Here is a 21,984-nt window from a genome sequence, read left to right as displayed (position 1 = left end):
GTCCATTGAGTCGGTGATGCCATCCAGCCATCTCATCCTCTGTCGTCCCCTTCTCCTCCTGCCCCCAATCCCTCCCAGCATCAGAGTCTTTTCCAATGAGTCAACTCTTAGCATGACGTGTCCAAAGTATTGGAGTTTCAGCTTCAGCATCAGTCCTTCCCATGAACACCCAGGACTGATCTCCTTTAGGGCGGACTGGTTGGACCTCCTTGCAGTCCAAGGGACTCTCAAGAGTCTTCTCCAACACCACAGTTCAAAAGCATCAACTCTTTTGCACTCGGCTTTCTTCACAGTCCAACTCTCACATCCATACATGGCCACTGGAAAAACCATAGTCTTGACTAGATGGACATTTGTTTGCGAAGTAATGCCTCTGCTTTTAAATATGCTATCTAGGTTGATCATAACTTTCCTTCCAAGGAATAAGCGTCTTTTAATTTCATGGCTGCAGTCACCATCTGCAGTGATTTTGGAAGGCAAAATATTTGTTTATGTAGACTGATAAAGAAAGTTGTCTTTTTAGCTATTATGACTAGAAATAAGAGAAAAGAAAGAGTACCTGATGGTGAATCACTTTTGTTATTTAACATTATCCATTTTCATAGGATGTTTTGTTCGGGTAGAAACTGGTTGGCCCAACCACTGGCGATACTGTGAAGTGTTGTCCTGTCATTTTTCAGAGGCGGAAATACATGACCTTGGGGTCTATTGGACTCTTCTACAATGTTAATTGGGCATTTCTCCTAGGATGCTCTCAACCTTGATATTCTAAGATACTGTATTTTTAATGTTTAACCCTAAGAGTCCTCATTTCTAATATTCATTTAGTAATATTCATTACTAAATAGAAGATAAGAACAAATTTAAGTAATTGTAGCTAGAGGAAAACTGTTACGATAATTTAGGTCTTTCACAAAGATTTCAAGGCACATTTAAAGAAGTTTTTCACATTTCAAGAAAGTTGTTAAGTAGAAAGAAAGTGATTCTCCCCTCCTGTCATCTCTCTCTGCTGACCCCGTGGCATGGTTTCACTTTTTCTCCATTATTTGCCTGCTATTCCAAATACTATAGTTGAAGAGCATCTGGTGTTGTTGTGGAAAACAGAATAAATCTCTGTTTTGCATTATGAGTTTATAGCATGTAAAATATAGAATTTTCATGTGGCACTTTTCCCCCTCATTAGAGAGGCCTTGTCTGAAGTCATACAAAGCTGGCATTGAAAGAATCTGCTCGATAGGGAACAATTTGTTATAGAACAGAGAGACAGAAACAGTGTCCGTGATGTGACCTATAGTCTATGCTAAAACTCAGCCCATGGCAACCAGGAAGCAGTCTGTTTTCCTTATGATAGGCTTGTTCATAGCCCTCATGAGCAGGCATGCACCTTGCAAAGACTCATCCTTTTCTCCTTGGATCTTGCCTTTGGCTTTTACTCATGATGTGTCCTTGCTCCTTAGAAGAAAAGTTATGACAAACCTAGATAGAATATTAAAAAGCAGAAACATTACTTTGCCAACAATGATTCTTATAGTCAAACCTATGATTTTTCCAGTAGTCATGTATGGATATGAGAGTTGGACCATAAAGAAGACTGAGCACCAAAGAACTGATGCTTTTGAACTGTGGTGCTGGAGAAGGCTCTTGAGAGTCCCTTGGACTGCAAGGAGATCCAACCAGTCCATCCTAAAGGAAATCAACCCTGAATATTCATTGGAAGGACTGATGCTAAAGCTCAAGCTCTAATACTTTGACCACTTGATGTGAAGAGTCAACTCATTGGAAAAGACCTTGATGCTGGAAAAGATTGAGGGCAGGAGGAGAAGGGGACGACAGAGGATAAGATGGTTGGATGGCATCACTGAGTCAATGAACTTGAGTTTGAGAAAACTCCAGGAGATAGTGAAGGACAGAGAAGCCTGGTTTGTTGCAGTTCATGAGGTTACGAAGAGTTGGACGCGACTGAGTGGCTGTACAGCAACATGACGCGTCCACAGAAACATAGGCATCCGTAGCTCAGTCATTTAGGATTGATTAATTGACTGGCATGTTATCTCCTTGTAAGCTTCAGCTTGGTCCATGTTAACACCTGTGAACTTCTTTCTGATTCAAGCTGTTTTTGCATCCAGTTGTATTACCTTTGTTGGCCATCACATCCCACATTCCATTCTTTTTGAACTCTCCATCACCACATATCTCAGTAAACCTACTCTCTCTGACATCACCTGAAACCAGCCCCATAAATCACCCCTGGTCCTCCACGAAGGCACATTTCCCCCGGTGAATGGTTTCCATTTCGCTGCACAACTTGATCTTGATCAAGAGAGGAGCTTCTTTGACATCCATCCCCTCTTTGATCCACTCTCCTCTCCATCTCTGGAGACTCTTTAGGCATCCAGTTTTGTGGTTTCTCTCCTGCAGCTTCTACATTTCCTTTCACCACAAATATTCTCTCCCCACCATCACCATCTGGGACTTCCATTTATCCTTCCAAACTGGCACTCTCTGCCCAGCAGACAAGTCCCTGATGATTCCAAACATGGGGGTATTTAAACCCTGACTACATGTCCCTTACTGAGGATAGGGGCTGTTTCAAGCCACATGTCCTTTTGGGAAGCTTTTTGTCTTTTTCCTTTTTATATAATATAGGTCCATTAATATTCAAGAAGGTATCCTCAGAAGTTAGTTAAATGCATGGAGAAAGCTAAAATTAGAAAGGCTTTGCATTTTAAAGACAGCTCTCTGTTTTTGCATGGCCAATGGTAACTCCCTTCTGCTTCCTTTTCTCTACGGATGCCTTTGTTTGTGAAGTTATTTTTTAACCATAATAAAAGGCTTAAAGGCCAAAATACATAAAGAGAAAGATCTCTCATACTCAGGAGGTTATCAAGATACCAGAGGTTTAAAAATTAGTTCAGCGCATTGATTCTTAAGCTCCAGGCATTTCCTTGAAGAATTTCCAAAAGACTTCAAATAATTTTTTTCCTTGCCAGTGTTCATGTTCAGATGTGTTTAACACTGAGATTTTGGGTGTGAATATGCATATTTGGCTCTAGAAATTTCCATACTCACAAACTAAGACTCTAGTAAAGATTAGTAGGGTTTATTTCCTGCATTATATGAAATGTGGTACAGCAGAGTTAGAAAAATAGAAGCTCACTGGTTAGTTATAACTGGATGTGAACATCTTACAGACCCAACTTCCTTATGGAGGCAGTGAAGGTAAGCTTGGAAGTTGGACTTCATTCTCAGACATCGTCAGCCTTAACACTGATGGGTTGAATTATACGCTTCAAAACTGAAGTTTTTCGTAGAGAATTAGACCAACTGCAGACTTGGAAGGACCACAGCCCACACAAAATTGCACACACTTCTGACACCACTACAAGTTCAGCGGGTCCCCCAAACCAGGCTCAGGTTCAGTGATTCTCTAGAAGGACTCACAGAACTCACTGAAAGCTGCTCTACTCATATTTATTGTTATTACAGGGAAAGAATCGATTAGAGTCAGAAAAGAAAAAGAGCGCAGAGGCACAGACCAGGAGAAGCCCTAGGGGCCGAGCCACCAGGCATGCTTTTCCTATGGAGTCATGGACACTTTCCTTTCCCGGAATTGATTGTGCCAGTACGCATGGGGTACTGCCAACCAAGGCAGCTTCCCCGAGCATCAGTGTTCAGAGTCTCTATTCAGACTCCATTACACAGGAATGGTCCACTGCCCACATAGCCAGCCTCAGTCTCCAGCCCCTCCAGGGACTGAACTGTGTGATCCAAACCCCCATCATCACATTATTGGTCTATCTGGAGTGGTCAGCCTCCACTCTAAATACTATCTGGCAAGGTCCCCACCCCAGATACTGTGTGGTGAGGCCAGCCATCACCCAAATCACGTTGTTAGGCTACCTGGCATGACCCGAGGCCCCTGGGCAGACAGGGACACCCCTACCAGGCATAACACTCAAGGCTTTAGATAGTGTCTGCCTAAAGCCAAGGGCAAATCCGGACCCTTTCTTGGACAAATTTAAAGTGTTTACTATACAGTTTGAAAATCTCTTGATGACAAGGAAGCAAAAGATTCTAGGACCTGCCTACTGGAATCCAGCTTGGCAACGCTAGTGTTGAAAGTGGTATTCCGGGACCACCTGCATCAGAGTCACCTGGCATTAGCAAAATACAGACTCCTGGGTGGCACTAGTGGAAAATTACGAATCCAACTGCCAACGCAGAAAACATAAGAGAGGTGGGTTCCATCCCTGGGTCAGGAAGAAGCCCCGGAGAAGGCAATGGCGACCTACTCCAGTATTCTTGCCTGGAGAGTCCCTATGGACAGAGGAACCTGGTGTGCTACAGTCTATGGAGTCGAAAAGCATCGGACACGACTGAAGCAACTCAACACACACACAGCCCCACCCCAGCCTACTAAGTGAAAGGAGCCTTGAAATATTCATTAGGCATGTTTCTTTTTTTAGCAGTTTCTTATGGAGGCCAAAATTTGAAAAACATAATTATGATCCCGGGTCCTTGTTCCTAACAGCAGAGTGGAAATAGCACAAGGTATGGAAATGAGTGAAAATCCTGCTACTAGTTCCGCTACAGAGTTTGCCTTGGGCATGTCCTTGTTCCTCAAACGTCACATGTTTGGGAACAACATTTGGCACAGTCTGTTCCAAACAGAGGTGACTCATGTATCAAGTTCCTAGACTGAGAAATACACATTATGTTACTGTATGATCTCAGAGAAGATGCTTATAGAATTATAAGATGACATTCCTTATATATGCTAGTGTGTTAAGTTATGGTTTGCCTTAGGAAAATGCAGGGAGTTGTTTTTCTCAGAGTAAAACTACCTAATTGTTTGGCCTCCAAACAATTGAATGGCAAGAGTGTTGCTCTTCATTCATAAATTGTCAAGTGCTTACTCTGTCAAGCATTGTTCTAGGCAGTGAGCAAAAAAGGGACAAAACAGGAAATAGCTCCTCTGCTTTCATGAGGCCAGGAGCACATGTATATTGTGCCAGGTGCTGATACATGCTGCTCCTGCTGCTGCTGCTGCTGCTAAGTCGCTTCAGTCGTGTCCGACTCTGTGCGACCCCATAGACAGCAGCCCGCTAGGCTCCCCCGTCCCTGGGATTCTCCAGGCAAGAACACTGGAGTGGGTTGCCATTTCCTTCTCCAATGCATGAAAGTGAAAAGTGAAAGTGAAGTGTTTGACTCTTCACAACCCCATGGACGGCAGCCCACCAGGCTCCCCCGTCCCTGGGATTCTCCAGGCAAGAACACTGGAGTGGGTTGCCATTTCCTTCTCCAATGCATGAAAGTGAAAAGTGAAAGTGAAGCCGCTCAGTCGTGTCTGACTCTGCTGATACATGCTATGTAGATCCAAAAAATTAGAGTAAAGGGGGAAAGGCAGCTAAAGGATGGGATGTGGGTGGGGGAGACGCTATTTAACAGAGAATGTTGAAGTGAAGTCGCTCAGTCGTGTCCAACTCTTTACCACCCCATGGACTGTAGCCTCCCAGGCTCCTCCGTCCATGGGATTCTCCAGGCAAGAATACTGGAGTGGGTTGCCATTTCCTTCTCCAGGAGATCTTCCTGACCCAAGAATTGAACCCAGGTCTCCCGGTTTGTAGCCAGATGCTTTACCGTCTGAGCCACCAGGGAAGTAATAGACATAAACCTAGAATGTTTAGGGAAGGAATTTCTCAGATTCAGGCTGTTCACAGAGGGGTGGAAAAACAGCTGTAGAGTTATTGGGTCAAGGGACCAGGAAGTGTTTAGGAGCTGAGAGGAGAGCAGTGTCACAAACTAATAAAGGAGAACGCCTGAAGTGATGAGGTTGCAGAAAGACTAACAGGAGCAGACCCAGGCGGAGAGCACAGAGGCAGCTCTTTCAAGGAATTTGGCAACAGCAAGGAGCAGAGGAATGGGATGCAAGGACAAGAGAAGGGCTGGGTAGTGGTGGTGGCAGCTGTTGGCATTAGAGGCGTGTCAGTACGTTGGTGTGGAATGATCCAGTAGAGGACAAATGATAGAGGCTGTACAGGGAGGGGGGATTTGCCGGAGACATGTCCTGGAGCAGGATGTCCAAGGCAGGAACACAGGGCCCTGGACAGGAGCACCGGTCTTCTCTTTACTCCCTCCTCCTGTTCCGCACCTCTCTGATCCCCACGGGGACCTCATTTCAGCCTCCCTGCACCTTCTCATACCTTCTCCTCTTACCTAAATTATTTTGCCTCCTAATGGACATGTAGCCCTTCCTTCATGGAAAAGAAAAAGAAAGCAGAAACTGTATTTATAACATTCTCCGCTCATAGAGTGAGGCTAACATGTCCGCTCTGCCTGTTACCAGTTTTGTTACATGGATCCAATGAGATTTGGTGCAGAATAGCCCTTGGGAAGCTATCCATCCTTGAAGTTCACTTTAGAAGGGAAAAAAATCGTCACCAGAATTGTAACCGTGCTGGCTGGTCTTCTCAGCACGCTCACTTTGTGTACCTTCCCTGGTCTTTTTACCCATTCTGTACTGAATGACCAATTTTTTCTGCTGCTTCCCAATAGCACTTTGAGTCTAATGTGTCTGAAGGTTACCTCACCTGCTGGCAGAACCCGGAGCCCAAAAGCCTACTCTCCTGGACAGTTGTTAAATTCGTCTCTCAATACATTAAGCCTGGAGTGATTTGTTTGAGAAAAACGCATGATGAGTTAGAATGAGAGCAAATAGTGCCACCTGCTGGAATTATACTTGAAGAAGAGGAGGGGAGATAGTCTCTATTAACACCAAGAGCTGTCCATGGTTTTGTCCCATTCCTTACTTTGTCACTCAAATGCAGTTAAGATCCAGATGCGATCAAAGACAGTTTCTGCCACCTATGCTTGTTTCTAATGCCCGTATACCACCTTTTGCATTTCTTTTTCCACATCTTTCTTTTCTCCCTGTAGCGTCCCAATACATATAACTACCAGGCTTCCCTGGTAGCTCTAAAGAATCAGCTGGTAAAGAATCAGCTGGTAAAGAATCCGCCTGCAATGCAGGAAACCCCAGTTCGATTCCTGGGTCAGGAAGATCCACTGGAGAAGAGATAGGCTACCCACTCCAGAATTCTTGGGCTTCCCTGGTGGCTCAGACGACAAAGAATCAATGTGGAAATGTGGGTTCAATCCTTGGATTGGGAAAATACCCTGAGAAGGGAACAGCTACCCACTCCAGTATTCTGGCCTGGAGAATTCCATGGACAGAGGAGCCTGGCTTGCTACAGTCTATGGGGTTGCAAAGAGTCGGACACAACTGGGCAACTTTTACTTTCACTCACCAGTAAGACCAACTGTATTTCATTTATTGTTTCTCTTAGAACCTCTTGGAAATTAGATCATAGAATGTTCCCATGCAAAGGGAACTTAGAGCTTGTCAGTATGTTTTCGAACACATTTTGGACACAGAAACTCTTGGGAAACTATAGATGTAATCCGCCTTTCAGACACCAATAGACTGAACCCAAAAAGGTGACAAGGCAGAGTGAGGACTAGAAGTCATAAATACTGCTTGCTAAACTGTTCTCTGTATCAGTTAGGATGCTTTCAGCTGCAACACAGAAGGCTTTAGCAATAATGGATATTTCACACAAGAAGCCTTGTGGGGCTCCAGGAATACCTTAGGGGCTGAACGTCACCTAAGCCCAAGCTTCATCCCATTTCCCTCCCTGTTCTCCTCAGTGCGTCTGAGATTTGCAAGATGGCCCCACCAACTCCGGGAACCACATCTCCACCCAAGATCAAGGAGTGAAGATGGATGACTCTCTCTTCCCTTATGGACGAACAGATTTGTCTTCTAAAGGCGCCCCCTCATGTCTTATTGGCCAGAGGAAATGAAAGGTCCCATCTTAAGCGGGTTACTGGCAAGGAGCACAGCAATCTCATGTTTGACTTAGAAAAAAACCCAGATTCACCCGCTGGGCCCGGGGTAGGGCCATCCATACGTGAAGCACAGAGTTGCGTGGAAGCACATAGCTTCCTGGGCAAAATCAGGTCAGCTCACAGGGAGGAGGGTAGGGGAACAGCTAACTGTCAGGCAAAATTCTCCATGGGTCTCTCCCATTTCTGCTTGTCTTCTGAACAAGAGGCACTGTCAGCTTTGTTCATACCTTTGAAAGGATGTGGGTATAGCAGTCTTGGAAGATAGATTGTCTTCCTCCAGAACAAAAGGTAGGTTTATTTCCTGACTGGGTTAATAAGGCTAATGTCTCTTCCCAGGGCAAACATTAAGCAGACTTGCCAGCAGCCCCTCTAAAACTTACGGGTTTCCTAAGGTCAGAGTGCACCAGCTACCTGAGCAACATCCCCCCTGGACTGCTCCACGTGGCCCCCACGGGATCGGGGGCCCAGAGAAACCCAGGCAGACGGATGCTTGCTTTGCATGCTACCCTGTGAGGAATACAACGCTTTGTCTCTGACCCAGGAGCTGCCGTCTTCTGTCCGCATCTACAAAATGATGGCAAGCCAACTTGTGAGCTTGGAAGCAAGTTGCTCCCCAGCTTTCCTGACACCAACAGAAAGGCAACCGTGCGTGTTTGCTCCAGTGTTCTCTCTAATGAGCCTCCCTAGAAACATCCAACTCTCAAATACTTATTTCTGAAAATAAGAATAGTTTCAAGATGTCTGAAATCCCTTTCCCACGGGCAGAAACTGGGCAGCCCTTCCGCCTCCAGCTGGAGACGCACGTTAAGTGACGACAGTGTCGTTGGCCACGGTGTCCTTTACGCTGTCTCCCTCTCATTCGCTGGCTGACTCTCTCTGTAATTATCTTTTTTAAAATGTCAGCTCCTCTCACCCAGAAGACCAAGAGCAATCAGCCGCAAACTGAACTTTAGAAGCTTCTAAAACACACTTTCCGTTCGGTGGGGAGATGGGATTTCTCAAAGGCAATGTCAGGGAAGCTGATGCTGCATGACAGATGAAGGAACTCTTTCCTTTACTCTCACGTGGGGCCTCGTGGCCCCTTCCTCAGGAAGCACCACAGGGAAGTGGGATGGGCTGAAACTGCGAAGGTTTCTTCAATGAAGCCTGGATGGAGGCTCTTTGAGGAGGATCTGTTCTCAGTTTTTCCACTAGTCATGGACGGATGTGAGAGTTGGACTTTAACGAAGGCTCAGCACAGAAGAATTTGATGCTTTCAAATTGTAGTGCTGGAGAAGATTCTTGAAAGTCCCTTGGACTGCAAAGATGAAGCCAGTCAATCCTAAAGGAAATCAATCCTGAATAGTCATTGGAAGGACTGATGCTGAAGCTGACCTGAATAGTCATTGGAAGGACTGATGCTGAAGCTGAATGTGAGAAGCTGACTCATTGGAAAAGACCCAGATGCTGGGAGAGATTGAGGGCAGGAGGAGACGGGGCTGACCAAGGATGAGATGGTTGGATGGCATCATCCACTCAATGGACATGAATTTGAGCAAACTCCAGGAGATGGTGAAGGACAGGGAAGCCTGGCGTGCTGCCGTCGTGCAGACACGACTGAGCAACTGAACAAGAACTGTTCTCAGATTCCCTCTTACTGCACCCAGCTGGGGAGAGAGGACTGAGCTACAGTGTGCTCCTGGGGACCTTCTCTCCTCTAGAGGGAAGTGTTGATGTTAAGAAGACCACAGCCCAGAGGCAGAAACAGGGGACCCGGTGTGACAAGCAGAGAGGGAAGCATGGGTATTTCCTGGTAGCTGCTGGTCCTCAGGGTGACACACTGTGAAAGGGTGACAACTTAAAGACATGAACAAAAATCCATCATAGCAGGAGGAGAGGAGTGGAGAAAATTAGAGCAGCATCAGTCCCTCCAAGTCAAACCTTAGGGCTCGACTCAATTTATCCCTACATTGTATTTCCCTGATGGCTGCTGATGCCTTTTAAAACGAAACCATCTTTCCTACTTAGCTCGGAAAGCCTTGTTCTCTGGCTATTCTGACAACTTACATTTTAAAAATGCATCTGCTAAAACACAGCACTGCAAGAACAGAACAAATTCAATCTTAAAACCTGAAGTTACATTTTCCCCATCGACTCATGCCAGAAATTCAGGGAAAGATCATTCCATCCATGAGTCACGTGATCATTGAGCTGCATTCTCATCATCCTTGTGTAGAAGCCTTGGTGAAGGTCATTCCAGTGAATCCTGGAAGGCAGGAGCCCCTAATTCAGAGAAGAAATGTCACCAGCACACGTGTGGGATCACACAGGTGTTAAAATTAAAGTCCTCTTTTAATGACATAAAGGAGCCAAATTCCCCAGCACAATGAGGTTGATTACATTGAGCTCTGTGTCCAATGTCTCTGGAGCTCAATAGAGTAAATGCCTCCTCAGAGGGGCCTGACCCAGGGGTGGGGAACAGTCTAGGTCCCAAGAGAATCCGGCCCACTGTGGTTTTTAAATTAGAAGTTTGATTGCTTGCAACATCATCTTGAAATGGTACCAGTGCCAAGCAGCTGAATTTTTCATTAGCCTGGGGGAGAAAAGATGACAGATATTTAATTAAACCGCTTGGCGATTCGTCAGAGGCTTATTGATAGATAGAGGCACCAAATCACTTTCTAAGCAAAGTTAGGCCCTCCAGTGATGCGGGGAATCTGTTCTGTCAAAAAGCATTCACCAAGCTGAGGAGCTGGGACCCACATGCCACTCTGCCTTTCCTGCCAATGGCAGGAAAAAAAAAAAGTTTAAAAAACGTGTTTATAAAGCAGTCAGTGGTCACTGAGGAATTTATAACCTAACATGTGAAATAAGAAAGCTACTAACAATTGAAGTTACCAGCACACCCTCCTAAGCCATTTTTCCATTGTTGGAAGGTGATTTAATCAAGGAAGTTGACTGGGAGCAGACCTAGGAAAATAAAAAGAGTGATTTGTGGTCAGTGCCGGAGGGGAAGTTATGAGAAGGACTCGGCATCCTGGACAGCGAGTGTTCAAGGTGTGCAGCAAGTGATTCTGGAAGGGGGTCTTAGGCAGGACCCATACTGCCCTGCGCACAGCACCAGGGGTCAGGAAAAGAGATGGGTCATCCTCACTGCCTGCACAGCTCACAGCTCCCAAACTCTCCAGAGGAACTTTAAAGATTAGATTGAAAGTGTCAGTTGCTTAGTCGTGTCTGACTCTTTGCGAGCCCATGGACTGCAGCCCTCCAGGCTCCTCTGTCCAGGGATTCTCCAGGCAAGAACACTGGAGTGGGTTGCCATGCCCTCCTCCAGGGGATCTTCCCAACCCAGAGATCTCATTACTGAAAGAGTACATGTGTGGGGGGTCTGGCTGCCTGCCGCTCAGAAGCCAGTAAACAGGCCAGGTCGGTGGAAAAGAAAGTTTCCTTTATTTCAGATGCTGGCAACCAGGGGGGTAGGGTAGCAGACATCTGCCCAAAGGCTGACTTCCTCCCCCAGCACACAGGGGTGAGAGCTTTTATAAACAGAGGAAGGGGGTCACATGCAGAACAGCACAGTCATCTCTAACAGTCATCTTCAGTTGGTCATCAGTGGTCTGGCTAGCATCATCTTGGTTGTTTTAGGACAGTTAGTTAATCTTCAGTTCCGGGGTGCACTTGTTCCCATTTCTTTGCAGTCAATTCTCAGAATTGTGGCAGCTCAAGTCCTGGGTACAGTCTGATCATCGTGTAGTTAACTTCTCCACCTGGGGTTTTAGTCTTTATAAGACAGCTCAATAGGATCTGGCTCAGAAAATTATCTACAGCACGTGAGAAAGAACTGAAGGTCCTCGACTATCCTTAGTGACCAGATTATTATTATTCAGTCTCCTTTGACTGTTCTCCTTTGTTTCAACATTTCTCACTTCTCTGATTATTCTTTGACTAAAGTTGTCCACTAGCAGAGGACACGGTAGGGGGAAAGGACCTGCCCCCCCATATGAGTCCGGCTCCGTTTCAGTCGAACTCAGGTGTCTTGCATTGCAGGCAGATTCCTTATTATCTGAGCCACCCAGAGAAGCCCAACAATTAGATTAAGAAAATAAATTTTTGCAAATTCCTGCAAAGCAATAGCCCTCGACTCTAGGTATATATTAATATTTTCCAGGAAGCTTTTAAAAAAATACCAACACCTCACCCAGACCAGCTGAGTGGGAATCCCTGGGGATGGAGCTGCACACGGGTGTGTTTCGTAAAGCACTCACGTGGGTCTAAAGTACAGCCAGGGCCACAAGCCACATCCTAGGAGACACTGAAGAGTCGCAGAGTATGTCGAGTTGGAAGATCTCAGGTTCTGGAAGCTAAAAAGCCTGGTTCAGGTCCTGACTCCACTACTCACTAAATCTAAGAAACTCACCATGGACTTAAACGTCCTAGGGTTTGGTTCTTCATTTGGAAAGACTCAATAAGGAACACTTCTTGGTAAAATAAGAAAAGGAATGTATACCTGGCCCCCAATCCAAGCTCACTTTCCTCCCCTTGGTTATGATTCATTAACAATGAATTGACACTTTATCCCTCCTCCAAGAATTTCGCCTTGGACCACTGTATACAATAGCAAGTGACAGGTGTAGATTGCTTTCTCTATCTGCTTTGTTTTTCCTCTAGAAAAAGTGAAAGTGAAGTCGCTCAATCATGTCCAACTCTTTATCACCCCATGGACTATAGCTTACCATGCTTCTCCGTCCATGGGATTTTCCAGGCAAGAGTACTGGAGTGGGCTGCCATTTCCTTCTCCAGAGGATCTTCCTGACCCAGGGATCAAATCCGGGTCTCCCACATTGTAGGCAGATGCTTTACCATCTGAGCCACCAGGGAAGCCTTAAGCATTAAAGCTATTTGGTATCTGGGAGGGAATACTGCTTCCCAGGTGGCGCTCATGGTAAAGAACCCACCTGCCAATGCAGGACATGCAATTTCGATCCCTAGGTCAGGAAGATGCCCTGGAGGAAGGGATGGCAACCCACTCCAGTATTCTTGCCTGGGCACTCCATGGCTCACAGGGGAGCCTGGTGGGCTACAGCGCTTGGGGTCGCAGAGAGTCGGACACGAGTGAGCAACTTGGCACTCCCACGTGCGTGCAGGAAGTACTCATGTGGCTCTCCTCTTTCTGTTCCTCCAGCTGCCACGGAAGTGTCCTTTTCATTTGATGTCGGGAACGGGCCAGTGGAGATGGTGGTGAGGTCGCCCACCCCACTCAACGATGACCAGTGGCACCGGGTCACCGCGGAGAGGAACGTCAAGCAGGCCAGCCTGCAGGTGGACCGTCTGCCGCAGCAGGTCCGCAAGGCCCCGACGGAGGGCCACACCCGCCTGGAGCTCTACAGCCAGCTGTTTGTGGGTGAGTGATGGGACATGGTGTTCACCTTGCCGAAAGGAAAGCCGCCTACAGGGGTTCTGATAGAGGTTTTTCTAAAAGTGTCTTTGCCCCTTGTGGTCTCCTCTAAGACGGGATGGGAAACAAGGGAGAAGACGCGGGAGCCTCAATCTGATGTCACTCTCTGCTTTCTGGAAGTCACAGTCCTCATCTATAAAATGATAGGGTGGCTAGGGTTTCTCTGAGGCCCCTGATCTGTGCAGTTTTAGGTTTATAGTTTTAGACCTTCACTGAAGTCCTTACAGTCTGTAGAGTCAAAGCTGTGGTCTTCCCAATAGTCATGCATGGATGTGAGAGTTGGACCATAAAGAAGGCTAGGCGCTGAAGAACTGATGCTTTCAAATTACGGTGCTGGGAAGACTCTTGAGAGTCCCTTGGACTGCAGGGAGATCCAACCAGTCAATCCTAAAGGAAAACAACCCTGAATATTCGTTGGAAGGACTGACACTAAAGCTGAAGCTCCCATACTTTGGCCACCTGCTGCTAACAGACGCCTCATTGGAAAAGACCCTGAAGCCAGGAAAGATTGAAGTCAAAAGAAGAGGGCAACAGAGGATGAGATGGTTGGATGGCATCACTGACTCAATAGACATGAACTTGGGCAAAGTCCGGGAGATAGTGAGGGACAGGGAGACCTGGTTTGCTGCCTTCCATGGGATCACAAAGACTTGGACATGACTTAGCGAGTGAACAACAACAACAACAAATTCCTTAATGATTTAGAGCACTCCTAACTGTAAAAAGGATGGACAAAGGGGGAGGAGTGACGTAATGGGCTCCCTAAGTTCAAGTCTGCTTGAAATGAGAAGTAGAAATCCACTCCATTGTCTGCCCAGCCTCAAAGTTCTAGGCAGAGGGAGATGGAGCCTTCTCCTCACGTAGCGTCTTCACACAGAGGAAAGAGATCAGCACTGAGAAGAAACTCAGCCAGAGGAAAAGCAAAGCACCCTCGGCAGGAAATGGCTCCAGCCCCACAGTCTGGGCTCTGCTTCTGACATTGTCTAACTGAACCTAACGTTACTTCCAAGCAATACCTGTGTCCATGGTTTGTGAGATTTTAAACTTTATTTTCCAGAATACTAATATTTCAGGCAATTTGCTAACTTTCCTCTGTTGATTGTGAAGAAAGCAAGTCTGAAGGACTCTGCAGTTGCCACGCCACCGTAGGCCTCCCCTCTGGGTATGTGACTGTTCACTGGTCAAGCTGGTCAGCTATGGTGGCCTCAGACCCAGTAACGCAGAGGTGGCCTGCCACCTGGGCTCTTACCCAGTGGAGGTCAGAGTCCCCACAGTGTCATTCATAATTGTGGTGGGATGCTTGAAGGATGTTAGGAAGCCACAAAAAGACAGGTGAAAGAAGGTGTCCACTCCTTGGTGAAAAGCTGCTAAACTGGAAAAGTGTGAGCTTGGTCAGTCAGCTCTGGAAGTAAGACTGACTTGAAAACAAGCCATTTAAATTTTTTTTATTGTGGCAAAAGTCACATAATATAAAACATCCTATTTTAACCATATTTAACTGCACAGTTCAGTGGCACCAAGTGTATTCACATTGCTGTACAATTCTCACCACTGTCCACCTTCTGAACACTTCACCTTCCAAACCCGAAACTGTGCCTGTTAAAGTAATCCCCATCCCCTCTCCCTACCCCACTCCCAGCCCCTGGATTCTACCAATATGCTTTCTGACTCTGTGAATTTGACTGTTCTAGACACCTCATATAAGCGGAATCAAACAGTATTTGTCTATATCTACTATCTATTCGAATGCATTTTTTATTACAGCTGGAATGCATTTTGTCCTGCAAACAGATTGGACCTCCGTTTTCTTTTACCCCTGTGCTATATAGTTGGTTCTCATTAGATATCTATTTTATCCACAGTAGTGTATGTATGTGGGCCCAGAGGTAAAGAGTCCACCTGCCTAGCAGGAGACACAAGAGATGAGGGTGCGATCCCTGGACCGGGAAGATCTCTTGGAGGAGGAAGTGGCAGCCCACTCTGTTTATCAGCCCCGGTCTCCCAACTGACCCCACTCCCTTCCCCTGCTTAGTGTCTGTATATCTGTTCTCTATGTTTGTGACTCTGTTTTTCTGCAGATTCCACATATATGCATTAATAATATTAAATACCAGGTCCACAAATTCCCGCTGAATACTGTGAGCAGATCTCCCCTTATCAATACCTCTTGGCCAGATCACCTAGATATAAGTCTCTTCCTAAACCCTGCTCATCCCAGGCATGCAGGGTAGATCCACTTGGTTGTCATTATAACAGGTGACCCTAATTGACCCAGGTCCTCGTTTTTCTGAGATAACTTTGGATGCAGAGGTCCAATTTTATGTTTATCTCTTTCTGTCTACTGACTATAGTTGCCTCCAACATTTCTGAAAACTAAGTAAAATCGTAAAATGAAGAAGAGAAAGGAGAGTATTTATTATGGTCTTGGAAAGAATTTTGATTCATTTCAATGAGATGACCAGAAACAGCTTATAAAAAGAGCAGAGGAGAGGGCTGAGGTCAGAATTCAACAGAATACTTACACATAAGGGACAGACAGAAAAACAGCATCTCAGGAAGAATGAAGAGGGATGAAAAGAACAAGCAAGGAAAAGCCAGGAGAAGGGCTGTCACAGGAGGAGAGAGTTTCATGCAACAGTTTGCTTATTACTGACAAATCATACCAAGTGCCATGCGTGAAATAGGGCCAAGAAAATATTCTTTGAGTTTAGCAATTATGAAACCACTGTTGACCTTGGAGAGAGAAAAGGTTCACAGACGTGGGCTGATGTGATGAGTTAGCAACTTCCTTTCACTTGATGAGAAAGAGAAAGTCCCCCTGCCCCAGTTTCTAATTTCCTGTTATCTGAGATGTGGACGTGAGTCTCATCACCAAGACACAAGCTGTCTGAGCCGGTATGAGAAACACTCTTCAAGCCAGTATGAAAAACATCTTCTGCAATAGAAGTCCACCCCAGGGGACATGGGAGGGGGCTTGTTTTCAGAAAATAACAAATTCAACAGCTATGAAATCCTGGAGCCAGTTACCTGAAGACTATTCAATAGGGATTCAGATAACCGGAAGCGGTTCTCAGTTCAGCTCTAATAACAAGAGTTATCACTTTTCCTCTTTTTCATCTAATAAAAATCTCCTTTTTCATCTAATCAAGGTGTTGGATTTGTTGCTGTCCAAACTTTCTTCTAACTTTAACTATTTAAGATTATGTGTTAAGAAGTGGTCTGAAAAGGTCTGAGTTGCCCACCCCACCTCTGCCACTTAGCATCTAGAGACCACTGATAAGTTAGCCAGTTCTTCATCAGATGGGAATACAGCTCCTGTGCATCATATGGAGATGAGCCCGTCCATGCTAAGCGCACCACAGAGTACCCGGCTCAGAGCCTGCACTCATGAACTGGGAGCTGTCTCACCACTTTTCCCTTGACCTTTTATTCCCTTAGCTTTCTCCCTCCGCTGTGTCATGTTTACCCCCTCCTACAGAACTCACTTCCAACTGGCTTATTTCTTCCTTCCCCAAATACTCACCTGGGATCTCTTCAGCCCGCCAGCCCTGAAGGAAAGTTCACGGGCTAGCTGCCCCTTGATACCCAAAATCAGTCTTCAGCCACTCCACTCACCTGCCACAGTAGCTGCAGAGCAGCTAGCCAGGGTGCAGGAATTTTCTCGCCAAGATGGCGAGTGAGCATCCACCTGCAGACATCGCCCAGCAACACTGTCTGCAGTGGAGACGTGACCAAGCTGACCAAGGGCTTCTCGAGTGGACAGGCGTAAAGCTCAGCTTACAGCTAAAACAAACCCAGGGTCGTTCTTGGCTTTGGACCCAAAGTGGACTCCCAGGACGCCCACCCTCTGCCTTTGTTATCCAGAGTCGGGCTCCCATCTCCTCTTCCACAGTCACTGAGAAAATGAGAACACAGTTCTCATCACCCCGCCGGTAAGAGGTAACTAGAAGCTGCCATGCAAAGCCGGTTAACACAAGTCGTTTGGAAGTTACGGGAATCCAGCTATGATGGTGGTTTAGTAAAAAGGTAATGGTTCCACTTTAAAATGAAAAGTGACACAGGGAAGAGAAGGGTGGTTGCTGGGATTTGCCTGAAAAGCATCGGAAGCTTTCTCGTGTCTTTGGTCCATGATAAGCAAGTAGCCTGGGATGCGTTCCGGCGTGGCCTGCAGAGGCCCGTGAACCACGAGAGGCTCAGACCTGCAGCCTCTGTGCAACCACGGGCCAGATTTTACCCGGTGGGTGGAGAAGAGCAGACACGCTCGAGGTCATTATCTAGGTACAAACACCACCAGGCTGCATTGAGCCCAGGTTGGCAGAAAGACATGCCAGTGAGTCCAGAGTCCTGACCGCCGAAGCTACAGCGGCCAGGCTGGGAGGGAACAGGGGTCTGGTGGACCCTCAGCCTGGAGCCCAGTGGCCAGCCTGAGGCAGGGTCAGCATGAGCCTTCTGGGACAGCCGAGCAGGCTCTTTGGGGCCAGGAGTGGGGCAGCGCTGGTGCAGGGGTTTGTATGCAATAAAATCCACCTGGGCCAGAGCATGGGACTGTGCTCAGTAGTGGTTTAAGGAGGAGGCCAGCGTTCAGGAGAGCTGGGGGCTCCAGGGGGATGTCAAGCTCCCCGGACAAGACGGTTGGCGGTGGTGGTTTAGTTGCTAAGTTGTGTCTGACTCCCACGACCCCGTGGACTGTAGCCTGCCAGGCTCCTCTGTCCATGGTCGTTAGGTACTCTGAACTATGACAGATGTTCGGGCCCAGCTCACTTGACTCTGACCTCTTCCGATATCTCTCTGGAAGATAAAGGAGGCCAAGCCTTTTGTGCAAGATGTTGCCCCAAAAGAAGCTGGGAAATAGTCCTGCATCCTTCAGGATCCTCTGTGCTGCACGGGGGCCTGGCTGGTATTCGATGGGAGAAGCACCATCTTTTTGAGGATGTCCTGGCCCATGGGAGAAGGAGGCCTGCAGTCACCTCTTCCTCTGCCAGACCGTGTGTCCATCAGGAAAATTTTCTCATGAGTGACAGCTCCTGAGTTGATGGAAGAGTCGAGGTTTGTTAGGTAGACTCATAAGCAAAGGGGACCAGCGTGCAAGGACCATTCTCTGGGCTACACTCGGCAAGCAGCCCTGGACAACTGCCCACATCCCTGAACCCAACAGTGGGGCTGGTTCGGTCAGCTGCTCCTCACATCCTCGGCGTTTCAGACTCACGAGTGGATGATCCCATGCCGTCTGAAACTGGCAAGGTCATGGAGGCAGTAAAGAAAGTCACCATTTGTATGCAAGGGAGAAAAACGGAATTCCCTTCATGAGGCGCACTCAAATCTGTGTATAAATAAAATGGCTCTTTTTAGTATCTGAAAATTTTACGATAAAAAATTTCCAATCCTCATTGAAGGAATCAAAGCACAGGAAATACATCAGTTGTTCCCCTTTGCCACAAATTTAAGTCTGTAGCAGCAACTTACAAACTGGCACAGATGTCCCAGATGATACTTAAGCCAAGGGCTGACATGCTTTATTTACATCAATTAAGTTGAACGGTTCTATGAAGAACCTACAAGACCTTTTAGAACTAACACCCAAAAAACGGGACTGGAATGCAAAAGTAGGAGGTCAAGAAACACCTGGAGTAACAGGCAACTTTGGCCTTGGAGTACAGAATGAAGCAGGGCAAAGGCTAATAGAGTTTTGCCAAGAGAATGCACTGGTCACAGCAAACACCCTCTTCCAACAACACAAGAGAAGACTCTACACATGGACATCACCAGATGGTCAACACCGAAATCAGACTGATCATATTCTTTGCAGCCAAAGATGGAGAAGCTCTATACAGTCAGCAAAAACAAGACTGAGAGCTGACTGTGGCTCAGATCATGAACTCCTTATTGCCAAATTCAGACTTAAATTGAAGAAAGTGGGGAAAACCACAAAATCATTCAGGTATGACCTAAATCAAATTGCTTATGATTATACAGTGGAACTGTGAAATAGATTTAAGGGACTAGATCTGATAGACAGAGTGCCTGATGAACTGTGGATGGAGGTTCATGACATTGTACAGGAAACAGGGATCAAGACCATCCCCAAGAAAAAGAAATGCAAAAAGGCCAAATGGCTTTCTGAGGAGGCCTTACAAATACCTGTGAAAAGAAGAGAAGCAAAAAGCAAAGGAGAAAAGGAAAGATATACCTATTTGAATACAGAGTTCCAAAGAATAGCAAAGAGAGATAAGAAAGCCTTCCTCAGCTATCAATGCAAAGAAATAGAGGAAAACAATAGAATGGGAAAGACTAGAGATCTCTTCAAGAAAATTAGAGATACCAAGGGAACATTTCATGCAAAGATGGGCTTGATAAAGGACAGAAATGGTATGAACCTAACAGAAGCAGAAGATATTAAGAAGAGGTGGCAAGGATACACAGAAGAACTGTACAAAAAAGATCTTCATGACCCAGATAATCACGATGGTATGATCACTCATCTAGAGCCAGACATCCTGGAATGTGAAGTCAAGCGGGCCTTAGGAAGCATCACTATGAACAAAGCTAGTGGAGGTGATGGGATTCCAGTGGAGCTATTTCAAATCCTGAAAGATGATGCTGAAAGTGCTGCACTCAACATGTCAGCAAATTTAGAAAACTCAGCAGTGGCCACAGGACTGGAAAAGGTCAGTTTTCATTCCTATCCCAAAGAAAGGCAATGCCAAAAAATGTTCAAACTACCTCACAATTGCACTCACTTCACATGCTAGTAAAGTAATGCTTAAAATTCTCTAAGCCAGACTTTAGCAATACGTGAACCGTGAACTTGCATATGTTCAAGCTGGTTTTAGAAAAGGCAGAGGAACCAGAGAACAAATTGCCAACATCCGCTGGATCATCGAAAGAGCAAGAGTTCCAGAAAAACATCTTTCTGCCTTATCAACTATGCCAAAGCCTCTGACTGTGTGGATCACAATAAACTGTGGAAAATCCTGAAAAAGATGAGAATACCAGACCACCTGACCTGCCTCTTGAGAAACCTGTATACAGGTCAGGAAGCAACAGTTAGAACTGGACATGGAACAACAGACTGGTTCCAAATAGGAAAAGGAGTATGTCAAGGCTGTATACGGAGAAGGCAATGGCACACCACTCTAGTACTCTTGCCTCGAAAATCCCATGGACGGAGGAGCCTGGGAGGCTGCAGTCCATGGGGTTGTGAAGAGTCAGACACGACTGAGCGACTTCACTTTCACATTTCACTTTCATGCATTGGAGAAGGAAATGGCAACCCACTCCAATGTTCTTGCCTGGAGAATCCCAGGGATGGGGAAGCCTGGTGGGCTGCCGTCTATGGGGTCACACAGAGTTGGATACAACTGAAGTGACTTAGCAGCAGCAGCAGCAAAGCTGTATATTGTCACCCTGTTTATTTAACTTATATGCAGAGTACATCAGGAGAAACACTGGGCTGGAAGAAGCACAGGCTGGAATCAAGATTGCCGGGAGAAATATCAATAACCTCAGATATGCAGATGACACCATCCTTATGGCAGAAAGTGAAGAAGAACTAAAAAGCCTCTTGATGAAAGTGAAAGAGGAGAGTCAAAATGTTGGCTTAAAGCTCAACATTCAGAAAACTAAGATCATGGCATCTGGTCCCATCCCTTCATGGCAAGTAGATGGGGAAAGAGTGGAAACAGTGGCTAACTTTATTTTGGGGGGCAGATCACTGCAATCAAAATCACTGCAGATGGTGATTACAGCCATGAAATTAAGACATTTACTCCTTGGAAGGAAAGTTATGACCAACCTAAACAGCATATTAAAAATCAGAGACATTACTTTGTCAACAAAGGTCTATCTAGTCAAGGCAATGGTTTTTCCAGTAGTAATTTATGGGTGTGAGAGTTGGACTATAAAGAAAGCTGAGCACAAAAGAATGTATGCTTTTGAACTGTGGTGTTGGAGAAGACTCTTGAGAGTCCCTTGGACTGCAAGGAGATCAAACCAGTCCATCCTAAAGGAGATCAGTCCTGGGTGTTCATTGGAAAGACTGATGTTGAAGCTGAAACTTCAATACTTTGGCCACCTGGTGCAAAGAGCTGACTCATTGGAAAATACCCTGGTGCTGGAAAAGATTGAGGCAGGAGAAGGCAATGACAGAGGATGAGATTGGATGGCATCACCGACTCAATGGACATGAGTTTGGGTGGACTCTGGGAGTTGGTGAAGGACAGGGAGGCCTGGCATGCTGTGGTTCATGGGGTCACAAAGAGTCGGACATGACTGAGTGACTGAACTGAAATGAACTGAATCCACATTAGAACCTTAAAAGTAGGTACTGTTTTCTTTTCACAGTGAAGAAATTAATGCTAGAGGTTAGTTAACAGCCCAAGATCAGGCAGCTGGTAAGAGACAAGAAATGGAATTTGATCCCAGGTTTTCCCAGTAGTCATGTGTGGATGTGAGAGTTGAACCATAAAGAAGGCTGAGCACTGAAGAATTGGTGCTTTCAAATTGTTCTGGAGAAGACTCTGAAGAGTCCCTGGGACAGCAAGGAGATCAAACCAGTCAACCCTAAAGGAAATGAACCCTGAATATTTATTGGAAGGACTGATGCTGAAGCTGAAGCTACAATACTTTGGCCACCTGATGCTAAC

General features: G+C 46.1%; 1 protein-coding gene across 1 annotated transcript in view; it reads left to right on the top strand.

Annotated features, from left to right (window-relative positions):
* Positions 1-21,984, top strand: part of CNTNAP2 (contactin associated protein-like 2) — a 2,354,843-nt gene that overhangs the window by 2,077,502 nt on the left and 255,357 nt on the right. The window contains exon 18 of the mRNA XM_018046828.1: positions 13,070-13,288. Coding sequence (XP_017902317.1) covers positions 13,070-13,288 — 219 coding nt within the window. The remainder of the gene's footprint in view (positions 1-13,069; positions 13,289-21,984) is intronic.

The sequence above is a fragment of the Capra hircus genome, chromosome 4 (genome assembly GCF_001704415.2).
Source record: "Capra hircus breed San Clemente chromosome 4, ASM170441v1, whole genome shotgun sequence".
Lineage (NCBI taxonomy): Eukaryota > Metazoa > Chordata > Mammalia > Artiodactyla > Bovidae > Capra > Capra hircus.
This window is presented reverse-complemented; position numbering and strand designations above follow the sequence as displayed.